Source organism: Octodon degus, unplaced genomic scaffold (genome assembly GCF_000260255.1).
Source record: "Octodon degus isolate 3935 unplaced genomic scaffold, OctDeg1.0 scaffold00167, whole genome shotgun sequence".
Classification (NCBI taxonomy): domain Eukaryota; kingdom Metazoa; phylum Chordata; class Mammalia; order Rodentia; family Octodontidae; genus Octodon; species Octodon degus.
Genome location: NW_004524743.1, coordinates 2,880,570 through 2,895,639, shown reverse-complemented (window position 1 = coordinate 2,895,639; position 15,070 = coordinate 2,880,570). Strand labels below are relative to the sequence as shown.

The 15,070-nt window shown below is 44.8% G+C and overlaps 1 protein-coding gene across 1 annotated transcript in view; it reads right to left on the bottom strand.

Moving 5' to 3' along the window:
- Ak5 (adenylate kinase 5) overlaps nt 1-8,688 on the bottom strand; it is a 280,437-nt gene extending 271,749 nt beyond the window's left edge. Inside the window, exons 1-2 of the mRNA XM_004643164.2 lie at nt 8,629-8,688; nt 3,728-3,914 (exon numbers count right to left, since the gene is read on the bottom strand). Of these exons, the coding sequence (XP_004643221.1) occupies nt 3,728-3,914; nt 8,629-8,688 (247 nt within the window). The remainder of the gene's footprint in view (nt 1-3,727; nt 3,915-8,628) is intronic.
- Between the last annotated feature and the right edge of the window lie 6,382 nt (nt 8,689-15,070).

Below are 15,070 nucleotides of genomic sequence, written 5' to 3'. Positions count from 1 at the left end.
TGTTGTGATTATGGTTTACGGCTCCTGTACCTCATGTATCAGCATCTTGGGAGGCACAGGGGAGCCCCAACTGTCCAAGGTGTACCTGCCAAACAGGAGGCCGCCTGATCCTGCATAGGGGTTTCTGCTAAAGTGGATCTTGAATCTAAGCATGGTGCAGTGCTGGAATCTCTCCCAGGGGTGTCAATCAGCTACAGCTTACATTCTCTGCTGCTAAAATAAATGAGGCCCCTGGCCACTGACTTACTGGACTCATTTTTATTTCAAAAGAAGAGTTGAGTAATCTACAGATGACAGTGAACAGTCTTTAGAAAATGATGGGGAAGATTAGGTCAGGGAAGGTACTAACAAAACTAACCTATTCTGCCTTGAAATTTAGTCACTTCACTCAACACAAGGCAGAGCCTTCAGCGTTATCCTTCATTACCTTATTCCCTGACTTAGGTCTAGTGCTATAGAGCTTATTGCCAAAACCTATTACAAATGTGCATATTCTTCTCTCCATCTCCACTTCTACAGCCTTTTCCCAAGGTGGCATCACCTTTACCTGGACTGTTATAACACATGTTTCACTGGCTTGCTTACTTTCATATTTGTCCCCACAATCCAGAGACTGAAACTCTCTCACCTCTTGGCTCCTGTTTTAATGCCTGTTCTTGATGGCTACAATCTCAGTCCTAAAAGAATATCTAGCACACACCCAATAAATGGTTATTTTATTGTGCAATGGACTCAATGACAGATTTCATGAAAACAGGAAAAGGAGAAGTGTTGGTTTTTATGCAAACATGGCATATTATTTGGTTTCAGACATGTTGAGCATAATATGATGAGCTATTCCAGAAGATGTCTACAGATATTTGAGACCAGAACTCTTATTTACATGTAATTATTTGTGCAGTTGTGTGCATATGACAGGGGGAAAACAAAGAAAGCTCCTTTCAGATTTAATATGTTAAAGAACTATCAGCAAACAACTTATTTTGCCTTGTCCTACTCTAATTTAGGGAAGCAATTTACTCAGGTGACAAAAATATTTTATATGATAGAATAGTTTTTCAGGATAATCATATGTCAACATAGATATGTGAAATTCATGAATCACTGTGTTTCTAGAAATTATTTTGTCTTATGTTACCGAGAAGTTAGGAATTTCTGTTGAATTTAATATGTATTTCACAAATTACAGCTAAAACTTACAAAGAACACACAAGCCATTTCATAGATAAAATGTTATAATTACAGGATAAATCAGTTTAGAAAATATTTTCCATTTTTAGCATGTGTCCCAGACAGCAGGATACAACATTCTTACCACCACTGAACAAAGAAAAATTCTCCTTGAAAAGACTTTTGGCTGGGAAATCTGGAAAGCATCACAGGGCATGGAAACCCTAATATTAACAAGCAATTTATTTTAATGTCAGTTAAACCAGCATTTTCCTTTCATGCTTTAGTTTATTATGGTAGATCAAGAGTTGCAAGATTGGTCACTCATGAATATGAGAAAGCCCATAGATGTGCTTTGTTTAGCTTGTCATCATTCTAAAATTTATATCTGAGTGCTTTTGGTGACTATTCTCTCTATCTTTGCTCTCTCATTGGGCCACACACAGTCCTCACTATTCTTTGTTATACTTCTGGCTTGCCTAGTTTCCTTGTAACAGCAAGCTGAGTAATGGTAGTAAGGTTTAATTTTGATGTAAACTGCTATTTTCCATACCAGTCTTAGATTAATGTATTAGTTAATTGAATGTCATAACTCCTTAGACTTTGACTTTTAATAGGGCAAAATATCTTAGGCTAAGTCTAGTAATATCTGAGATGTATTAGATTTCTGGAATTGTCTCAATTTATCTAGCAGGGCTTGATACAGGGCCAGATTCTAGCAACTTGATACTTTGATGGGGAGGGGTGAGCTAGCCACTTAGGAAGTTTTATGAATTCATGAAGCACATTAAAGTACTCTGTTTACCCCAAAGCAGAAACACACAAGAAGTGTGCCGCAGCAGTAACTGTCCTAATCTTCCTGCGGTGACTGCAGGCCACAGCAGTGCCAAACCTAAGCTGTGTGTATGCAGTTTGGATTGGAGCCCTGAACTGCAGTTCTGTTCACTTGCTGCTGTGTATCCTGGGCTGCTCTCAGCAAACCAGGAACCTCACTGATTGACAGACAGTGAAGTTTTCAGCTTGGAACTGACATCCTGTTATTAGCTAGAAAGTGAGTCTTTGAAAGAGTGAAAAATCTCATTAGAATTGGGTGGTTCTGTGGGTCAAGGCAAAATATTTGGTGCTAATTCAATTTTGTAAGCATATGAAGATGTGACCTTAACCTTAGGACATGCCACAAAGTGTAATGACATGGTTTATTATGTACTGAGTGATGTTTTACCATTTATCTGAGATGAATCAGAGTGAGAGACCTTGCACAGTAATGAGGTCAAATGATTTCAAAGACTTTGGATATTAACCTTATTCCTTACGGTCACACCAAATATTTTCCAATTATTTTTATTTTTTTTCAGGGGCAGGTGGTATCCATTAGAACATTTAAAATTAGCTCTAAATGGAAATTCCAAATATCTCAGTTGTTTCTCAATAATACTGGGAAATTTGGTGGTGGTGGTTGTGGTAAGTCACAGTAAGATATGAGTACCCACACCAAAACCACTAGTATTCACTCCTGCCTGGATGGGGACAGATGCTTCTTCCCTTGGGAGATGTTTTTGAGGAAACTGTATTTCTATTTTCCTTCTGCTTGTGCTGACAAATTAGCATCTCATGACTTTTTCCTACACCACATTCAAATAAAATCCAAATCAATCACTACTGAATAAGGTTGAATGGAATTATGATTTGTTTCCTTCTTGGATTTATTTCAGATAGAATTGTCTCTGACTCAGATTTTGTTGATATAGATGAAACTTTCTGTGGTGGCTTACAAGGCTGGTTTAAGTTTTGAAAATAGAATGAGCTTGGCTACTACAAAAGGATGGATTTAGTTTTCCCTGACTGCAACTTACTCTACTTTTTACATGCCATTATACTTCACAACTACAGCCAGGGCCTGAAAGGCTGGCGGGCTCCTGAAGAACCTACCCGTGATTTGAGTAAACATATTTCAGAAAGAAATCAGAACATCATGAATCTTATGCAGTGCTTATAAAAGTTCTCCTAACATTTAAACAAGTCCCCTTCTTTTATAGTCCTGTTGCCTAATCTATCACATTCACAGCCGCTTAATAAATCTTTTAAAATTAGCTAGTATAAACTTCATATGTGTTTATGCAGCCTTATTATTAATATGAATTCTGGACTTGGAAACATTAATAACACAGATCTCTTTCTAGCTAATGAAAAAGGTTAAATTGTTATACAGTAGTCACCAATTTTATCTGAACTCTACTCATGTATTAGGAAAAAGTTGAATTTTAATTTAAAAGTAAATTCAAGATTTGTTAATGTAATTCATTTTACAAAATAACAAAGTCAGTAATCTAAAATTTCATTAAGTCTTTAGCAAATTGCTGGACAATGGTATGTAATTTTGTTTTTCTGATGGAGGTGATTAGAATTAGTAGCAGAAAGAAATTAATCATGTCCCAAGGCCTCACAATTTCCCAGGCACTTATGACTCTAATAAATTAAGTCATGGTCTATAAGCCCCATGGTGTATTTTAAAGCTAATTTCTCTGCCTATAAGCCTATCATTCTGCATATACGTTACCATTTCTTAGAAAGGATCTCCTGGACTGTCCCCCATTTAGTGGCGGTAAGGTCTTCTTTTCCTGGCTGACAAATGTGTCCCACTTCACCTTGTCACAGCCACCTAGTTCCTTTACTTTCTGTAAACAACTTTCCAAGTACTCTACTGGATCTTCAGGCTTAGAGCACATCAGTCCATTCAGAAGGCTCTGAAATCAACAACAAACAAAATAAGCACATATAAAATGTTTTAAAACTATCTTTGCTTAAATACTGTTACATCCCATTTCTGAATTCAGGGTTGTTTTTGTCCTTTTCATAAACAATTAAAGTCCAAATTATGTGATTGAGTAATTAAGATAACTCTGACATTCTAGATCAGTTAGTCTGCAGCTTAGCATTCCCTGGCTTTTGAACAATTCAGGAAACTATGCAGTTTAAAACAGAAGAGACTGATGAAAGTTAGAAAAAGTGTAGCATGTGGACGTGCCCCTGGTCATTATTTATTTCATCCTTAAGTTCTGTAAACCCCAGTTTCTTCTGAAAAAATGGGGATAATTATATCTACTTTATAAGGTTTTCCTCTTTTTTAAAAAAAATTTAATTTTTTATGTATTTAGTACAGGGTCTACAGGGTCACTACACAGATTGGACTCGTAGAGATCCTCCTGTTTTCAGCCTCGCAAGCACTAGCATTATAGACCCAGGCTCAGTTACTGTCTCAGCGTGCCCCGGGGGTGGGGCTAGCACGGTATGCCAGGGATTGAACCCAGGTCTCTGCGTCTGCCTAAGCAGGTGCGTTAATCCACTGAGCTCTCTGACTGACCCTAGCTTACAAAGTTTTATAAGAATCTTCAGATGCATTATTTGAACGATGTATATTAAATGACTTGCATGTTCCAATAACTCAACAAATGTTGGTTTCAGGTAGCGACTTGCTAAGCTTGATTATGGCAATTAGATTGTGTCAGGAACCGCCCAGGGCATTGGTGGGGCGCAATTCTGGGCATGTCTGGGTGGGCCATGGAGATGTGAACTTGGGGACTGTTTGTGAGCCCAGCTCCTCCTTCTCTGGCACTGTTTGCTGGCTCTGTTTCCCATGGACTAAACAGCTCTGCTCTACCATGTTCTTCGACCTTGTTTTTCTTTTTCTTTTTCTTTCTTTTTTTTTTTTTTCTGGCAGACCTGGGGATAGAACTCAGGCCCTTGCACTTGCCAGGGAAGCACTTATTCTACTGAGACATCTCCCCAGCCCCCCGACCTTGTTTCTGCTCAGCTGACCATGGGCTGAAGTTCTTGAAGCAGTGAGCCAAATCCAACCTGTTCTGCATGAAGCTGCGAGCATCAGGTGTTATATCTAGCAACAGGAAAGCTCATACCCAGATATCATCATCATCGTTATCACAAATTTCCTCCTGTACCCCGAGGCTGACCTGTGGATTCCTCTCCTATGTTCCCCTCATACCCAACATGAAGCATCACACTTGTCATTCACACTTAAAACTACTGACTTTTGAATTGGTCTCCTCTTCTAAACTGTAAACTGGAAATCTCCAGCAACAGAGTGGGGCTTATGTATTTTTTCTTCCCAAGGCCTGACACTTTCCCCTGACATGTGGTAGGACCATATTAACCTTTCCTCCCAATAAATCATTCAGAATTGAAGTCTAGTCAGAATAAAAAAAAAAAACAAAACTGAAGCCTGAGACTGTGACATGTAGTAAGTTACCACAATATATATTGAGATTACAGAGTGAAAATATGAATATGAATGATCTAGCTTTATATTGTCTATTCATAGTGTCCAATGTGTTTGTCACACATACTAGCTTCTAAAAATGCCACAAGTTTGGAAAGTCTGACTCCTGGAATCTGATTGATGGGTAAAACATTTTCCTTTAGCCTTTTTTTCATGCAAAAAAATCACAGAGAATTATTATCACCATTTATTTATTTAGGTTTTGAGTCTTGCTGTGTAGTCCAGGCTGGACTTGAACTCTACATAGTCCAGGATGACCTCAAATTTGCAGCAATCTTCATGTCTCAGCTTCCCAAGTCCTGCGATGATAAGCACCTGTCACCATACCTGGCTACCAATATGTATATTTAATGTGTAAGACAATCATATCCTTTCAAAAGATGGACAGCTTTCCTAAATACAGTATTGTATTTTCAATTCATTCTTGTGCCGCTTGCCCAGAATGGCAGGCAATTCTTAACAGGTATATTTGTTTTCCAAATTTTTAAATAAATGGCTTAGAGTGCTTAACTCTGTTAGACCAGCTCTCTTGCTTAGGGAGCAGAAAACACTAAGCCAGGCACCTGCACCCAGTCTGTGTTGAGATCTCTGCTGTCCCCAAGCTCAGTGCAGTTTGGCATCCCATACTCCTGAGCAGAACCTGCCCCACCACACCACGGGGATCTCCCTGTCTTCGGGGCATTAGCTCTCCCAGTGCACTACACGTCTTGTGTGGTATTATCTCCATTTTAAAGATTAGAGAACTGTGGCTAAGGGATGCCAGGGACTTGCTCAAGGTAGCTTGGCTAGAGGTTTCTAGGTCCAGGTTTCCAACTCAAGTCTCTGACTCCCAAACCCATGTATTGTTACCTGCTGTATATGTTGTAAAATATGGTATAGGATAAAGGAGATACCAGATTGTCTGTGCTCATTTAAAATCCATCTACAATATAAATCACTCAAGATTAAATCTTTTACTTCGCCTTTTACTAATTAATGCCTGATATAGGTGAATATGCTCAGCAGAAGGCTGGCTGGGAAACATACATTTTCAGTCATCCTACCAAAACATGACTCCTGAAAAGGCACTGATTTTGCCAATAGATGGGTCCAACCTCTTTGTGGGTAAGTAAAATTCCTTCTTCTAATAGCTAGTCACTATCAGAAATTGAAGGTAACTAGCGGACATTATTATGCAGTCTTTCAGTTCTTTGAGAACTTGAGTAACCTAACCTGACTTTTTAGAGTATTAACCACCAAATCAGAGTTCCAAGGTATAAGATCAATCTTCATCATTTATAAAGGTTATATCCAATTGTTTGCTAATAATAGATTCAGTAATCAATCACTTGGTGTGTAATGGTGTCTAACATCCACAGCTGGGGGCAATGTTAGAGGCTTAATTATTAATGGACGGATACCTAATTATTAAACTTCACATACCCAGAGTATTGGCATTTTGATGGAAAAATGCAGCTTAGGAACCTAGGGCATATCACATGGAAAGCTGCCAGATTTGGATTTTCTCTTGCAGCGTGGGCAGCAGGGATTCATTTTACTGGAAGGATGGAGCCTTTAAGGTCATTGTCCTCCTCTCTTCCTGTTGTCCAGGATTGAATCTAACTACTGTATCTGCCTGGCTTCACCCAGACCCCTCTGCCCCTTTTTCTGGAAGCGCACTATTTTAAAGCATCCCACTTGCATGCAGGAAAGCCAAGGGGAAGATCAGACCTGAACAAGGAATGCCTGCTTTCACCTGTTGGCACACACACACAGTAGATTGTCATGAACAAACTATCATTCTCTATGGTTACCGTCCACCAAGGAGGCAAAATAGAATCCACATTTCCAAAGAATGGAGACTATGTATAAATGCAGTGGTTCACAGTCTAGTGGTCCTCCTACTGACGTTTCTAGTTATCCTTTTAGAAATTTAGAAATGAGAGTGAGCTCTGCAGTAAAATTGGTGACAAAGACCTTTCAACTCTTCATCTCCTTATTTACTTCCTGAGAATTAAAACCCATCCCTATGCAACTCCTGAGACCCGTCCCTATGCAACACCACCTGATTACTGTCACGTAGGAGTGACACACTGGCTGAATCTGGGCTTCCCATCACCACCCTGAGCTCAGTGGGTAGCTAACCCGCAAATCTTGGCTTCAGATGACCTAAAATCAGCGGCAAAGATCTGTAATTTCGGCAGCCCACTTAAAAGATAGTTTGAGGTACGGGGAATGTGGCAAATGAATTTCCCAAGCAGTCTTTTAAAATTCCTTTCAGTTGACAGAATAAATCCAACAGGAGAGAGCAACTCATTACCTTCCCTTTACCACATCCATGAATCATCTTTCACACAGGGGAGGTCAGGTTTGAAGGGAATGAAGATCTCCTTTCAGGCTCGCCCTACCATGCTTGTCTCCATTCTATTCTTGTTTATTTTCATCCAAGCAAAGCCCTTTAGGATTTAGCAATGTCTTTTTAAGATTTAAATAGGGAGAGAAGGAAAGGAGGCCAGCGGATCCGAGACGGAGGCTGCGGCTCAGAACTAAGTAAGCTCCCCGGAGCTCTTTTGCGAGCCTCCTCACGTTCTCAAAGCCCCCCGACCCCCACGCCGCACCCCTCGCCGGAGCTCCTGAGCCGTCTGAGGATAGCAACAGGAGTCGCGCCCCCCTCGCCGCCCCCGGACCTGCGGACCCGCCGTCTGCCATGGGATGGGCCGGAGGCATCTCCACCTCTCTCTGGCTCCAAGCGTCCACCCCGCCACCCCGCGCTTTCCTCCACACCCCTTTCCCTGGAGGAGCCTCGACCTCTGGCACCCCGAGGATCTGGGTTCAAGATCACCTAGTTTCGTGTCCTTGGCCCACGCGGGCTACCGTGCGCTCCCCTGTTCCGACTCTGCCCCCCGCGAGCGCGGCCAGGCCGCTGCCTGCAGCCCACCCCCGGCCGCAGCCCGCGGTGCGCGGGGCCACCCCGCCTCCGGAACCCGCTTTGAAGAGGGAAACTTGATCTGTGGGATGCAGGCTTCTGACCCAGACCTCGGCCAAGGACCTGGCAACCGCGGGAAAGCCGATCCTCGGCGAGCGCCCCATTTCCGCGCCCCGCACTAGGAAGGCAGGACAGGGTGCAACTGCTGGCCCCCGGGTCCGGGGAGCCCTCTCCGATCCTGCGGTCCGCGGCCCCTTACCTCGAACAGCTGAGGGATTTCCCTGCGGGCCAGGTACTCCTTGGCGTCGCCGGTGTTCATGTCTGCGCCGCGCGCGCCCCGGGGCGGTGGCGGAGAGGCTCCGGGCAGCGGCGCCCCGGGCTGGGCTGGGCTGGGGCTGGAAGGGTCCACGGTGCAGCGCCGGCTTCCGAGCGAGAGGGGCTGCGGTCTCGGCGCTGCTGTCGCCCTCGCTCGGGTTGCTGGTCCCGCGCCTGAGCTCGGGCTCGGAGCAGCGGAGCCGCGCTTCTCGGGCTCCCGGCCAGGGGTGGAGGGAGCGGAGGAGGGAAGACGGTGAGACGGGCGCCGGGCAGCAGCCGTCTGCCTCCGGTTCTTTCCAGCCTCGCGGAGCTCTGTCTGCGGCAGCGGCGGCCGGTCACGCTGCGCGGGCGGCGCGGGGCGCGGGTGGGGACGCGCGCGGGTCTCGCAGTCACACCCCACCCTCTGCGCGCACCGCCACCCTGCGCGCGCCCCAGGGACGGGGACTCAGCCACCACGGACGAGGTGGCCAAGGGAACTGGGGTGATGGTGGTGGAGGGGCTCTTGGAACCTGAGATGGGATTGTTTCTCCAGATCTTGTACACACACACACACACACACACACACACACACACACACACAGAGGCACACATGCACCAGGTATTCTGAGTTCCCAAGGAGCTCCCGGGAGACAAACTGATAGGCAAGGAATGCATCCTTTATTCCTAGGGCTAAAGATCTTCCAGTGGCAGGGTTGTGGTTGGAGGAAGAAAGGTGGTCCTGGTTCAGAATCTGTCCCCTAAGATCATTCTTATATTTTCAATATCTCTTATCTTCTGGAAAGTTTGGCAACTGGTTTCGAATTTTTTCTCTGGTAGAGTCACATATAGGACTCACTAGAAGGCCTTTGGGTGGGCCTGAATCTGCAGGAACAGAAAGATTAGTAAGTAGTCAACTAAGGGAATATTTCCACCCAGAAGAAGGGGAGGGGGTGGAGGGCGGGTGCTGCTAGAGAGTTGGAAACTGCTTGGTGGAAAAGTGCTCAGTAAATGGGGGTCCTGGGCCCCACCTATTAGACTGAGCAAGAGTAGCCCTTGGGTGGGCGAGAGGCCTGCTGGGAATGGAGCTCCTTCCTGCAGCAAACCATTGTGTAGAGGCACTCATCCTCTCAGCTCCAACATTACTCATTGTCCCATAAAGGTGGCTTCCCTTGCCTGTTGGAGAGATGGTCTATGCCCTTGGGAATACGATCTCCAACTGCATGCAAGTCCTGCCACTGTGGGAGGGGAGCAGGCTCTTCTAGGACTGGCACCTGGGGTCTGGCGAAAGAGAAGGCAGCACTGCAACAGCTTGAAACATGTGTGTGAATGTCAGTTCCGAGTTTGTCCTGGCAGACCTTTTTTTTGGTTCTATTTCTCGTTGCATCACCAACTGCTACTCAAGCTTGACTGTAACTGTGGCTTTATTTTACCCAGGAGAGGGAACTCAAGAAATAATTCTCTGAGTTTTGCAAAAGGAAATGAAGTTTTTGGACAGCTGTGAAACCATGTGCCACAAGCATGTGTCGTATAGTAGCCTCAGATGAGGCAGGTAGTTTGGTTCTGTGGAAAATGGTGTCTGACCTTGGAAACTGCCACATGGTTTATAGCTTCAGCTTGTTTCTTGACCTTGTATAAGAGCAGGCTACAGAAGGAGTGAAAGTTGGCTCTTCCCTAGGCAACCATGTCTGAAAAGACCCAGGATCTGTAGCAGAAAGGGTAATGGTAGCAGGCACAGTGGAGGTGAAACCCATGAGGCCACAAGGACCACTTCCTGTAGGACGTTGCAAGGTCATTCGTTCCAGCGAACAACGTGGTGGGCCACAGTTCTCATCTCCCCTTCTGTTCCTGCCACTGGATGGATACATGAGTCTCTTCCTGTAGCCCAGGATGGAGAGAGACCCAGGAAAGAGGTAAGATTTCATAATTGTTTTTTGTCAAGGAAATGTGGCCTCTTAGGGAAAGGCTGTCTGTGGGAAGTACAGTGCTTAAAAGCCAGGATGACAATGTGGAGGAGAGGAAAGGGTAGCAACAAGGAGCCCTAAGTACATCCTAGCAGTGGGAGAGCTGGTATCTCGTTCCTGCTGAAGAAATTCTCAGGGCAGGTACATAGAAGACCCATGGCCCTGTGTGCTCTGTTTCATAAAAATGAGCACACTGCCTTTTCCCCACACAGCATTAGATACAGACTAAGTGGGTCATGACTGACTAGCCTTTCACAAACTGAGATGTGTTTCTACCTTATATTTATTAGAAATAGAACTGTCTCTACCTCAAATTCTGTCTGGGGTAGTTGAAATGTTTGTTGTACAATTTTTGAAAAGGGTTTTCAAAATGTAACGGTCTTGGTCACTGAAGAAGAATGAACTAAAAAGCCCTTCTTTTCCATTTTAATTTTATATTAGTGCATGTTTGCAGCACATGATTCCTTCTTGCTTGTCCATTGCTCACTGGGAGTTGACAGACAGATATCACACATCTTTTCCTTGCTTCCCTTCCCCCCCTTCCTTCTCCTTCCCTTTCCTCTTGCTCCCCTGCCCATTCGCAGAAGACCCGCCTCCTTGCTCCTAGTATCTACCTTTCATTTTGTCTGTATTTTTATTTTAGGTTTCTTATGTAGGGGAAACCATGTGCTATGTAAGCTTGGGCATCTCATTTATTTCGCTTGACTTTATGGTCTCAGGATGCCCCAATCACACTGTGGGAGAGGGTGCTAGTTCCTGAAAATTTCCCGTGGAAGACAGACTTGATCCCTGCCATCAGGGAACTTACATTCTCCACAGGTAATAAAACTGCCTAAACAATGTCAGTGATAAACCAAAAATCTATAAGAAAAAGGACACGCAAGAGGGCATCAGACAGTGCTAAGTGTGATGATGAAATTCACAATGAACTTGATGTAAAGCAATGCACAGAGGGTCCAGATCTGTTCTGAGGGAGTAGCAGGGAAAGTAGGGTTGGGGCTGGCCACTGGGGTGCTGACTAGGGTTTCCAAAGGGCCAGACATCCTTGAGGCAGAGGCCTTGTGGGGGGGGAAAGCTCCCCCAAATCATCCCTAAGGAGCCCCATGCTGACACACAAGCCTCATCTCAGCACAGGATCAGGCCTCCCCTGCCTGTTACTCAAGTGTCCATGGGTAAAGACCATTTGTCCCTCACACACAACCAGGGCTCAAGGACTCTCTACACAGGACGATGCTCCTCAAACCCTGCATGGCAGCTGGAAGTAGATGCACACCTTCTCCTGCCCCTGACAGACAGTTATGACATTCCAATTTAATGGGAGCCAATTTAAGTCAGGAGATTTTGGCCATCAAGAACAAAATATTTCTCCTGCTGCCATTCCCAGGCTGGGAGACTAATGGGAGCAAACATTGTATTACTGACGGTAGTATAGCAACAAGTTTGGCCATAACACAGGACAAAAATTTATTGAGTGTTTGTCATGAGTCAGACAATGTGCTAAGTACTTAATATATAGCCTACTGTATCAGTCAGGCTTTTACTAGAGGAACAGATATAACACAAGATGTACAAATGTGTAGGAAATTACAAGACTGGCTTACGATGATGGTCAGCCACAACGTTGGATGAGGAAGCATACAGAGGGCGTCTGCACACTGGAAACAAAGGGGTTCAGTCCAAGGCCTGGAGCTCACTGCATTTTTCTGTGCAAGTCTGTATCAGGAGGCCAGTGGGTCTGCGATGGAAGGCTGATGAGCTACACCAGAGGCTAAAGGATCCAAGGCGGAAGCCAAGAGCCTACGCTGGAAGCCAGGAGATGATGTCTAAGCTGAAGGTAAGACTGGAGCTCCTCTGAAGAACGGAAGCCTCCGTCCTTGCTCATTGCCTTTTTGTATCCCTTAAGTGATGAGCCACCCTCACTGTGGCTCCTCTACACTCTGGTGTGTGGAATTGCTGAGCTGATTTAGTTAAGCCTCTGAACTTCTTAACTTGACACAGTGTCTTCGGCCAGTCTCTCAAAACATTTCCAAATTAATTCCAAAGGTTCTTAAGTCACATGACCAGACAACATTGTAGTAATCACCCCACTCTCCTGGGTTCAGTTTTGTCATGGTTTGGGGGTTTTGGAAGGGGAATAATACAATACAGGACACATTTTATAAGATTATTTTAAAATGAATCACCCGGAATTTCTGCCGCGTTCCGGGAACCCCCAGACCCAGTCCTAGCCCAGGCCGGGTGAGTGTGTGGGAGAGCTTCCAGATACCCTGCGACAGCAGGACCTACTGATCCCAGCCCAGGGGCAGCGTGGGTGAAACCCTCTTCCACCCCCTTGGTACGCCCCCCACCACTCCGCAGCACCTCCCCTACCCGGCCTCCCCAGTAGGAATTTCTGCTGCGTTCCGGGAACCCCCAGATCCAGTCCTATCCCAGGCCCGGTGAGTGTGTGGGAGAGCAGCCTCTCCCCCCTACTCCACCTTGTGCCCTCCAGACTCAGCTCAGGCCTGGCACACAGGCTTGGGGTGAAAACCTGCAGCTGCAATCCCTGCAGAGAGTGTAGGGGACAAAAATACCCAGCTAGTCCAGGAGCAGAACATCTTGCCAGAGGGGCACAACAGGTTCAGCCCCAAGGGCAGCAGCAGGAAGGAGCTGAGCACAGCAGCCAGACCCAAGCCAGGCACAGCTGGATAAATCCAAACTTTGTAGTTCTGCACCTGAACTTCATTAGGTGCTAAGGCTATAACTGCAACAAAGATCTACAACAAAGGTCAGAAGACAGTGCTACACAAAATGACAATGAGAAGGATCAGAATGCAATCTCAGACCCCAAATCCACCCATAAAAAGTGCAGAGGACACTAACACAGAAGAAATTGGGAATCACACAGCTGAAAGCAATGAAATAATGGCTTCTGAAATAAAGAAACAGCTGCAGAAAGGTATAGAGGAACTCAGATTGGAAATGAAAAAAGAAATCCCTGAATTAATAACATCTGCAGTGAAGAATTGAATGTAGAAACATATGGAGGAAACCAAATGCCCACCCAGAACAAGTACAGAGGACACTAAATCAGCTCAAATGTATGAATTAATAGCATCGATAGTAAATAAGCAACAGCAGAAAGTCATAGAGGTACTCAGAGCGGAATTCTTTTCTACTAACTCAGCTCAAATGTACGAATTAATAGCATCGATAGTAAATAAGCAATAGCAGAAAGTTATAGAGGAACTCAGAGCGCAATTCTTTTCTGAAATAAAAAAAGAGTTCTCAGAACTCATAGCATCTGAAGTAAAGAAGCAACTACAGAAACAGGGAGGAAACCCAATCTGAAAAAAACACTGCAGTAAAAGAATTTATAACTGCTTCTAAAGAAGACATTGATAAAAAAAGAATAAAGGAGATTAGAAAAATGATGGACTCCTTGAATGAGAAATACAGGAAAGAAATAGATCACATGAAGCAGAGTCAAAGAACTATAGAGGAAATTAAAATCTCAATCACAAGCTTGCAAAACCATTTAAGTGAAAGTAAAGACAGTTTCAGATCTTGAAGATGCTGGTGCAGCTAGTGAAAAGGTAAGAAAGGATCTCTTAAAAACAACTAGGATGCAGGAAAAAATCCATCACCTGCAAAATGATGCAAAGATGAACAATGTGAGACTAATAGGCATCAATGAGAAAGAAGGAGTCAATATGATGAATCACCCAAAGAATTGTATACAAAGAGGGCAGGAAATTTGTCCACACATTAAAGACCAAAGAATCCTGCTGAGGGGCCTGGGTCCTAGTATCCTGCATGAGTCCAGCTGAAAACTTAGATCCCATAACAGTGCCTTTCACAAGTCCAACTGGAGGCCTAGAGCCCATGACAATGTCTCATGCAGGCCCACTTCACAGATCTATGCTGGGAAGGCCAAAAGGTCAGTAGTGGAAGCTAGAAAGTCTATGCCAGCAGAATGAAGGATCTGTGCCAACAGGCTGGGACATCTGCACTAGAGCCAGGAAGCAATGCTCAAGGTAAGAAGCAAAGCCTCCCCAAAGGTACCACAGCCGTCCTCAGCAACAGTGAGGTCTCGGGCTCCTCCAGTGACAAGGAAAGCTGAATTACCATCAGGAAAGCCAACGTGACAAACTTCTTCAGGAGGCTGAGCACTGCACTATCTTCCCTTCCAGAGCTAGGAAGTGGTGCTCAAGGTCAGGACTAGAACTCCCCCAAAATGCACCACAGCCATTCTCAGTGACAAGGTCCTGAGCCTCTCCTCTGACAAGAACAGCCAAGTTCATCAGCAAAGCCAGCATGACAAGGTCACCCAGCGGAACAGCCCAAGAGAACCAGCAGCTTCCAACAGCTCCAACAGCTTCTCCTAACAGCTTCCCTAACAACTCTTCTCAACAGCTTAAGTTCTGCCCCATATACTTCTGACAACAGTCCTCAAGTGGGTGTAAC